At 31.0% G+C, this 9,918-nt stretch overlaps 1 protein-coding gene across 1 annotated transcript in view; it reads right to left on the minus strand.

Annotated features, from left to right (window-relative positions):
* Window positions 1-9,918, minus strand: part of EDIL3 (EGF like repeats and discoidin domains 3) — a 371,930-nt gene that overhangs the window by 87,206 nt on the left and 274,806 nt on the right. The window contains exons 7-8 of the mRNA XM_006913200.1: window positions 4,541-4,696; window positions 3,059-3,203 (exon numbers count right to left, since the gene is read on the minus strand). Of these exons, the coding sequence (XP_006913262.1) occupies window positions 3,059-3,203; window positions 4,541-4,696 (301 nt within the window). The remainder of the gene's footprint in view (window positions 1-3,058; window positions 3,204-4,540; window positions 4,697-9,918) is intronic.

Here is a 9,918-nt window from a genome sequence, read left to right on the forward strand (position 1 = left end):
ATAGCAGCATTATTCACAGTGGCCAGGACATGGAAGCAACCAAAGTGTCCTGTGATAGATGATTGGCTAAAGAAGCTGTGGTACATATGTATAATGGAATATTACTCAGCTATAAGAAGAGATGAAATACTGCCATTTGTAACAGCATGGATGGACCTCGAGATACTCATGATAAGGGAAAAAAGCCAGACAGAAAACCAAGCCATTTTAAGTCAAGACTCTAAGAAAAGTGGTTCAGAACTCTTTATCGATAAATAATTCTTAACTATGATTAATTGCTTTCTATTTTAGTACATCTGGATTACTTCTTCCTTCTTGAGGCTCTTCCATGTCTGCCTTCACCTCCACCTACTAGGAAATGCCTATCCTATACAAACATGACAAAAACAGACATGGTGGTTTAGCCAATTGTTTTACAGTACAAGTCTCAGTGGGTTTCAAGGGTAGGAGACATATATTCAAAGTCTCATGATAAAAATAGCTCTAAAATCCTAAATGTAATTTCTGGAAGAGAAAAATTTCATGACAAATCTCACAGATAGTAGGAAGTTCTAAAGTCTTAATGACATGCCATTTATCTTTAGGCAGTTCTACAGTAATATGTTTACATTATAGATTTCTGACTCGTTTTTCTATTACTACCATCAAGCCCCCATTCCCCAACCTACCATGCTACCAGACTCTGTAAAACTTTACTTGGCTTGTAGAAGACATACAAGGGAAAAGGAAAAGTAGTTGTTTTACTCCATTTGTGATAACATAGTATTTTAAATATTGCATAGAGAAGAGATGCTTTTACTTTGACCATTTCAGCTTAGTCATAGAATTCATTTCATACCTACTCTGTTATTGAGCACTTATGCCAGAGGAAGTGTTTAATAATTTGATCCATTTCATTATAAACATTTTAAGTCATATCTCTTTTAGAGAATTTAGAAAATTTCCTTTTTAAGTGTCTGAGAAAAGATTAACTGCTGATCTTCTAGGCAAGCTGAGAGATTTTATAACAGTTTATTGAATACAATAAGGTAGCCTTGGGGTTTATAGTGTTGCATTGGATTGTGGGAAATAGTTTGGTACATTATATTACTGTTTATTTCCAAGTATTATAGCTAACCTCTTCCAATTTGCCTCATACCACAAATTTCCCTTTTCATCTATATGATTTCATATGTATAAATAAATTAACTCTTTTAATGGAGTGGACAGCACCTGAACAAAATTGATTATTTCAATAGTGAGGTGCTCTAGATTTTAAAAGCATCCATTGAGAGATATTATTCTCTGCATGCAAGTTCAAAATCATTTGGTAGGGTCTGGAGATTAGTACATCTTTTTCTTTTTTTTTTTTAAGATTATAAAATCTATAAAGTGTGAGGTGTAACCTCTTGTCAAACTTGAAAGTAAAATATATTCACACCTTAGAGGTGTAACTGCACCATGTAAGAGAGAATGACCCTCGTGAATCAAAGGATTGAAAAATTGGGGAAGATGATGTTAAGCTACTAAAAACCACAGGGCTTGCAGCAAGCCTCAACATACTGTGGCTGCTTCTTGATTGCTTTATGATGAATGACTTAGGAATGACACTGGTGTGTGGTGATATAGTGACATGCAATATAAACAGTGTATAGCAGTAATTGTACTGAGATTTATTGGTAGTCAATAAGCCAGTTTGAATCACCAAAATAAGGTGATTCAATTATCCTATACTCATTAGGATAATTAATAGTACTAAAACTGTACGTTTGTTTCTTCATAAAAGACACCCATATATAATATAAAATGTGATTCTTAAAATAGATTCACTTGTCTGGCTAAATGTCTCTAATTCCTTAACTGTAATGGGTTCATTTAAAGTTTGGCTGTTTTTCAACACTTTTATTTGCTTAAAAATCATTCTCTTTCTCAGTATTGCAAACAAACCTAAAAAGGGAAACAGATATAAGGTACACTTTAACCAAACACAACCTTTTGAAATGAACAAAAGGCCCTCATTTGGTTTTTTGCAGGGATGTGTCCTCCTTTTTTTTTTAACTAAATAGTATTATTGTAAATTCGATAAAAGTCTTTCATATTTGAAGATTATGCTAAAAGGTCCCATAAACAAGAATTTTTAGTTTCCTTCAAAACACAGTTGTTTGAACAAAATAATTTCAGGCCACAGTGGCAAAGACAGTTTGTAAATGTTGATGCTGGAAATATAAGATCAACTACCAAAAATATAACACGGTGAAATGCCTAGACAAGATTTTCTGTTTAGTTCAGAATCTAGCTATATTGAAATGAGACCACTGTGAGATCTACACATTATTTTCATCTTTATCTTTAATACTGATGATCCTGGAAGACAAGGATTATTTAACTCTGAGTCTTTTAATAGATTATCTTTGAGTTGAATAACCATTGTTTGTAAAATTAACAGGATGCTAGATAAGAATGATCCAAGAATGGATTTATGGTAGCAATCTTGGTATTGAAGTATTGTCTCCTTGAGAGGAATGATAAACTTACATGTTTCATAAAATCTAAAACAAAAACAACAAACAAACAAACAAAAAACAAAACAAGTTCTTATGGTAGGTGGACAAAGATAAAGTTTACTCTTCTATGCCACATAGTCTAAATATAACTGCAATTTATAAAGTCAGGCAGATTCCAGTTTTTACTGAACTGGAACTTTTATCACGAAACATAAATCATAGTTACTACAGAAAACAGGACACATTTAAATTTGACAAAAGTTTCTACTGAGAATTCATTTCACTTTCATTAACCACTCAAAGAAATACATTGCTTTTTCTACATTAATTCTGTTCTATAGCATGTTTTAGAACTTGTTTATCCAATACACACGCACACACACACACACACACACACACACACACACACACACACACAGTTTCTCAATTAACCATGACCTAGACATTTTGTAGCAGAAATGAGTATCTATAAGTTTTGAAAAATTGCTAGTTAGTAGCAAACTACATACAAATGTGCTTTTGTTAAAAAAAAAAAAGAAAAAAGAAAATATCGAAATAGATTATGTGAGACTCACCTGACAATTCACATCCAAGAAGTTCCATTCTCAAAGTGCAGTGTCTTCGACAAACTTGGGGATAGAGTCTCACATACTGAGCTTTTATAGGGGGTGTGAAAGAGTTAGCGTAGGGTGTGTTGTTATCGACATTTCCACGGAACACCTGTATAGAGATAATACAGACTTTAAAATTATTAACTGAAACAGCTTCTTTACCTACTTTCATATATTGGTCTTACATGCTACCCAACATAATCTTTCAAACATTGGATTAAATAATTTGGAGATCTGGAGCATTTAGAAAGAATCTTGCCATCAGTAGTGAATATAAAACCTATAAATAAAATATTAATTAAAATGATAAACCACTCTAGGCCTGTGGTTTAATCTATACTCAACTATGATGATATTGTCAATTTTAAGGAGAGTCCTTCAGAGATAGAAGGATACTTCTCTCTCTTTTTTAAGAAACTGGTACCTTAAACCTTTCAGCTTACTTTGGGTCTGACCACTTTGCTACTTGGTATATATAGTGTTTGTTTGTTTGTTTCAGAAACCAGTCTTTACTTGTACTTCCTGATCACTTTGTCTCTCTAACGCTATGGTCAGACTTAGGATGCTTTAGAGTTTGATTTCTCAGGATTATTTCCTTATCAGTCAGTCCCAGATCATCGGATAAAAGACTCATAATTCTTTACATATATCTCCAGTGAAAAACTATATTTGCCTCTAAAAATTAACCACTAAAGTATATTTTTAAAAATTCTTTAAATCTCATTTTTATATTACCTTTTATATAACCTAGCAATCAGAAAATTTTATTTAAATTCATTTAAGAAGGTAATTTTAAAAATCTTTCATAAAACTTATTGGTCTGTTATAATGACTTGCTTTAAAATAGGATTAGTTACAGTCCTGATATTTTTTAATTAATTTTTTTAAATTAATAAAAATTGGTAACATCATATAAAAAGTCAAAAGACATTGAATATGATATCCATTTCATTGAAAATATTTTCTTCTGCGAAATAAGAAAATTTTCTTTCAATGTTAAGTATACAAAGACATACATCTTTTCTATCACTCGATGCTTTTCTTTAAAAATACAAATTTTCTTTAAAAATAATTTTTCCTTAAAAATAATAGTTTTGATCTATTGTTACTTGATTAAGGACAGTGTTAATCTGTCGAAGCAATAAAATAAACTGAAAGGTGATTACTGTTAAAATAAAATGTGACTGTCATACACAGGATTATGCTAACCTTGTGATAAAGTGTTTATAGGACCACCAATTACAGTCTGAGAAAGTCTTAAGTGGTAGCCACTGTCCACTTCATAACTTGGGAAAACTCCTGACCCCCTTCACCCCACTAGTCTAATTTTTTTAAACCATAAATTTATTTTTAATAACAAAAAGTTTCTGCTGAAGATTCAGTAGTCATTTGATAACCAGTGATCATTAATGAAATTTTACTTTTTAATTATGTTGTCAGTCTTACCATGTCTTCATTGGTGCTTTTAACTTTGTACATTGCCCAAGTCTTTCCATCATTACTATAGGCAATTTTGTAGGATTTGATATACTCTGGGCTTCCAATCCTCTTCGCTCCTTGGGTAATCACACCAGTAACTCTCATTTTTCTTTGTAAATTTATCTGAGGAGACAAGATAACGATAATCTCATTGCTTTCAGGATAAAAATAGTGACAATGTCCATTTGGGAATATAATATTTTCATTTATTAGTATAGACTTTAAATAATACAAAAATCTAGTAATTTTTTGTATATTTTTTAATGAATATTAAATATATATCATTTAGTTTCAAAATCTTTCTTATACTTTTCTTAGATAAAGCAGTATTTGTAAACAAACTTTGAAAGGGGAAGTGTGCCTCCAAGTACAAGTATAGATAACATTAGTTAGTTATGATACGGAGATGTGACTTAGTAAATTGAAAAATGGGGAATATCATCACCTTGTCAAAATAACCTGTGATATTACAATGAAACTCAACATAATTATTAATGTGCCTCGACTGCTTTAGGCTTCAAAATTTTCAATTTAAATTAAAACATTAAAATCTTCCCAAAATCTTTGAGTGTTAGAATAAGAAAAAGTGAAAGCAATAATTATGACAAAAAACAAAACAAACAGAAATGTCTTCAGTTTCCAGATCTTTATAAAGCAGTCTCCGCTATGAGTTATGGAGGGTCTTTCACCAGATAGTGGCTTTTCCCTTCATTCCAATATATAAAGACTTTATAATTGGCATTTTCTCTTTATATTTTCTCTCCATTTCAAACCACTCTACTATAGTTTGCTGCAGGAGTAATAGTAGTTTAATAAAAATTTTAATATTCTCCTCATATTTAAATAGGGAGCTCATTTTGATACCTAATGCATAATGATTAAATGCTCTAATGTAAGAAGAATATTTTATTAACATACGGCAAACATTAAAAATTGTTCCATTCACTTTAAAATGCCTTTATGATGTCCACAAGATTTTAAACTTAGTAGAAAGGAACTGTTTCAATGTTCTTAACAAATTGCTATAAAGCTCCCCTCTCCATCAATTACAAATCAGAAAAATTTAAATGTCTTATATTGTATTATTAACTCAGAGACCATTTCCCAGAGAAAACCAGAAAATCTTAGGGTTCTCATAAGTGATTAGGATTTTTCAATTTCTTATGAGTCTCGGAGAGTTAACATTTGAAATGGTAGAGGATGTGCATGAAGAAACTAGCCCCTCTATAACCAGTTTTAGAGCTATCTACTATCTATCTACCTATCTATTTATCTATTCTCTCTCTTCCTCTCTCCCCCCCACCGCCCTCCCTTTCTCTCCCTACCTACCTTTCTTCATGTCACATATTCAAAAAGTTAAAAATTAGAACTAAGAAACCAATCCTTAAAGTTTTACCACTCCAAAAAAAAAAAAAGGGACTTATGAAAAAGCCTACAATGTTTTATTTCCCTGGATTTATAGATTTTAAATGTGTTACGGACAATCCTGAATTCTGCATATAGGCAACACCCTTATAGGCTTTTGAAAGTTTGCCAACATGAGCATGCCTACTTTCCTTCCCATTCTGAATTTCCCAGTCTCATTTTCTTTCTTTAAATGTCATGAGGTTCCTCCCCAACTGGTGCTCACAAAGCAATTCTTGGTCTACCCTAAGTATAAAGAAAACCTAAAATTTTGTTGAGTTAGAGAACTGGCATGGTGTAGTCTCTAGCCTCTGATGGGTAAGCACTTGCAATGCAGACTTCATAAACAACATCTTTGATTTTAAATTCTGGGTCTGTGGTCCCTTTTTAATCCAACAATGCTGAGTGAATTCACTCAGATATTCAATTTTACTTTTCTCATTTCAATACTCAGACACCAAAATTACTTACATGAATACATTTATGTCACATTCTTTGTGGGAGTCTCAGACAAGAGAATATCCTCCACAAAGGTAAATTTTACTTATTATTCTTAACATTATTTCAATTAGTTTTTTAAAGATTGACTTTAGAATTTTAACTGTGGGATTTGAGATAGATAACCTCTGAAAAATATTTTATTTTAGTATGTCAAGTAAATTACCACATAGCTATGGAAGAGTAATCTGTGTCCAGTATCTTATATATGGCATTGTTTTTCATTTTTTAATCTGAGACTCTTCATAATCTGAAACTTTCTAATATATACTACATAAACGAGGATGGTTTGAATCATGTTTCCTCCCATTTTGGAAGCCAAACTCCACACTTGATATTGCTGAACATTCCTTTTTCAATTATCTTTTATCTTGTTTCAATTATCTTGTTTATATCTCTTGTAGATGGCCAAATTACCTCTGTTAGATTTTTGGCTGATGAGCCATAGACTAATTTTCTAAAACTTAAATTATAGAAGCATAACAAAAAAAAAAAAAAAAAAGAACTTGAGTACACGTTTCTCTCTAAATCATCAGAAATGATGTTTAAAAAGATTCCTATTTATTCTAATATTTACAAGCTCTGAATATATACTTTAGAAAGCTGGAACTCTAGATAGTAAAGCAACATCAGGCTGGGGTTTTAATTACTTTTAGCAGGCTTTTGTAGTTAAATATCAGTGCTGTTTTTATTAAAAAATATATATAAACTAAAAACTGATTTACGGAATACAGGTTCTGGGGTTATTAATAGTTAACTAGGTTTTGAGAACTTCTGAGTTCTCATGTATCTGGCACTATTAAGCTTGGATAGTAAGGAATTCGATAAGAAAGGGCTATGATTTCACCATCATGGCATACTCAAATTTAATACCAGGAATCTGAATTGCTGTGAGAAATAAACTAAGCCATGGAAGAAGGCTATACCATGATTTTATAAACATCTCCACCCAAAAAACCCTGCTGCAATCCTCGTTTATCCCATTCCAACATTATTTTATGATCTCTTGGTAAAATAATATTGGCTAAAAGGTGATCTGACTTTTATTCTGTTTATTCTGCCTGTATGAAGCACCCCAGACACGATGTTAAAGGTCTTCTGGGGACTACATCAATAAAACATAATAGGAAATCAATGAATAGATCCCATTATGTAAAGAAATTTTGTATATGAAATAAGTGATTTTTCAATTCAGTGGAGAAAAGAGAGAATATTCAATAACTGGATTGGAACAATTTGGTAGACATATTAAATAAATAAATTTAGGTCAATATCTGTCATCTCATCCCAGAGTAAATTCCAGGTAAAGTAAATACTTAAAAAAAAAAAAAAAAAAAAAAAAAAAAAAGGAAACCATAAAAGGATCAGAGGAAAATATAGAATTAAAAGTAATTTCAGAGATGGAAATGACTTTTTAATTGTGGCATTAGTTTTAAAAAAGTTATTATGTTAAACAAAAAATTTCTTTAAGATAAAAAAGCAAAATAAAGTCAAAATACAAATGACAAATTGATTAATATTTTCCAAGTCTTATCATAACAAGGAATTGATTAATCAAAGAAATTACAACTTGTATATTAATAGGTAAAACAAAATAACCCAATAGAAAAATGAAATGGGCAAAGTTTTTCACTAGTTGACATCAAAGGAAATACATATGAATCTTAAACATATGAAAAGATACTCACTCTTACTCATATATTAAATTAAATCTATCCCAAGATACTAAAATTTATCAATATTAGCAAAGTGCAAAGATATCATCAAGCTTGTACATTCCTGGTGGAAGTATAAATGAGTCTTTTATGAAGGGCAATTTAGTGACATGAAACAAAATGATAAATGCACATTTTCCTAAATTTAGGAATTTCATTCTAGAAATGTAGCCTACAAGTATAATCACACATAGGCAAATTGATGTAGGTACAGAGTTGTTCCCCACAGTGCTATATGTAATAGAACACAACTTCAAAAAATTTAAAATGTCTATTACTAAGGGTGTAAGTCACTTCATTATGGAAAAGTCCAGAAAATAAAATATTATTCAGTTGTTAAACAGAAGAACAAGAATAAGTAAGGAAGGGAGAGATGGGGAGAAGGAGAGAGAAAAGGAAAAGGAGAAAGAAGGAGTGAAAGAGATATGTTAGCATAAAATTTAAAAAAATTATTTCTTGTCAAGTTTTGATGTGGCATCAAAGAATAAATTCTATAATTATCTGGAAATTATGTGGAAAAAGCAGACTTTAGCAAAAGAAAAGCGTGTATTGCTTACTTCTATTTATATTACTGTAAAAGGCAAATAATATATATTCATATCTTCTTGTACATGATTATAATATCTTTAAAAACAAAAACAAAAAAAACTGTTAACAATGGTTTCTTCAACAAGAGATAAACAGATAGGAAGAGAAGTGGGAAGAATTTGAAATATATACTCTTTTGTGTGTTTTTTGAAACTTGCAATATATGAATATCTTACCAATCAAAATATAAATAAAATCAAAGTAAAAAATATAATTGATAATGTTATTTATAATAACAAAAGGAATGATAAAATATCTAAACATTAACTTAATAAACAATTCATATGAGAATATTTTTTAACTAAAAGATACAAGAGAAGACCAGTATAATTTTAGTGTATAAGAGAGCAAAATAAATTTGTTCCCTTGATTTTGTTTGTAAATTTTGTGCAGTTTTCATCAAAATTGAGGATACCATTCTATGCCATAATGAATTTACTCTAAAAATATATAATTTAGGGAACTAAAAGCTAAAATATATGAATGGGACTACATCAAACTAAAAATCTTCTACTCAGCAAAAGAAACCATCAACAAGGTAAAGAGACATCCATCCAAATGGGAAAATATATTTGCAAGCAACACCTCCGATAAGGGCCTAATATCCAAAATATACAAAGAACTCATACAACTCAATAACAACAAAAAAGCAAATGACCCAATCAAAAAATGGGCAGAGGACCTGAACAAACACTTTTCCCTAGAGGACATACAAATGGCCAACAAATATATGTAAAGATGCTCAACATCATTAGCTATTAGGGAAATGCAAATCAGAACCACAATAAGATATCATCTCACACCTGTTAGAATAACTATAATGGACCTGACAAATAATAACAAATGTTGGAGAGGATGTGGGGGAAAAGAAACCTTCATACGCTGCTGGTGGGACTGCAAATTGGTACAGCCACTATGGAAAACAGTATGGAGGTTCCTCAAAAAACTAAGAATTGATCTACCATAAGATCTAGCAATCCCTCTACTAGGTATTTACCCCAAAGACTGGAAAACCCATATCTGAAAAGATATTTGCAAACCAATGTTCATAGCAGCATTATTCACAGTGGCCAGGACATGGAAGCAACCGAAGTGCCCTACGATAGATGATTGGCTAAAAAAGCTGTGGTACATATATAA

Source organism: Pteropus alecto, unplaced genomic scaffold, assembly GCF_000325575.1.
Source record: "Pteropus alecto unplaced genomic scaffold, ASM32557v1 scaffold20, whole genome shotgun sequence".
NCBI classification, from domain to species: Eukaryota; Metazoa; Chordata; class Mammalia; order Chiroptera; family Pteropodidae; genus Pteropus; species Pteropus alecto.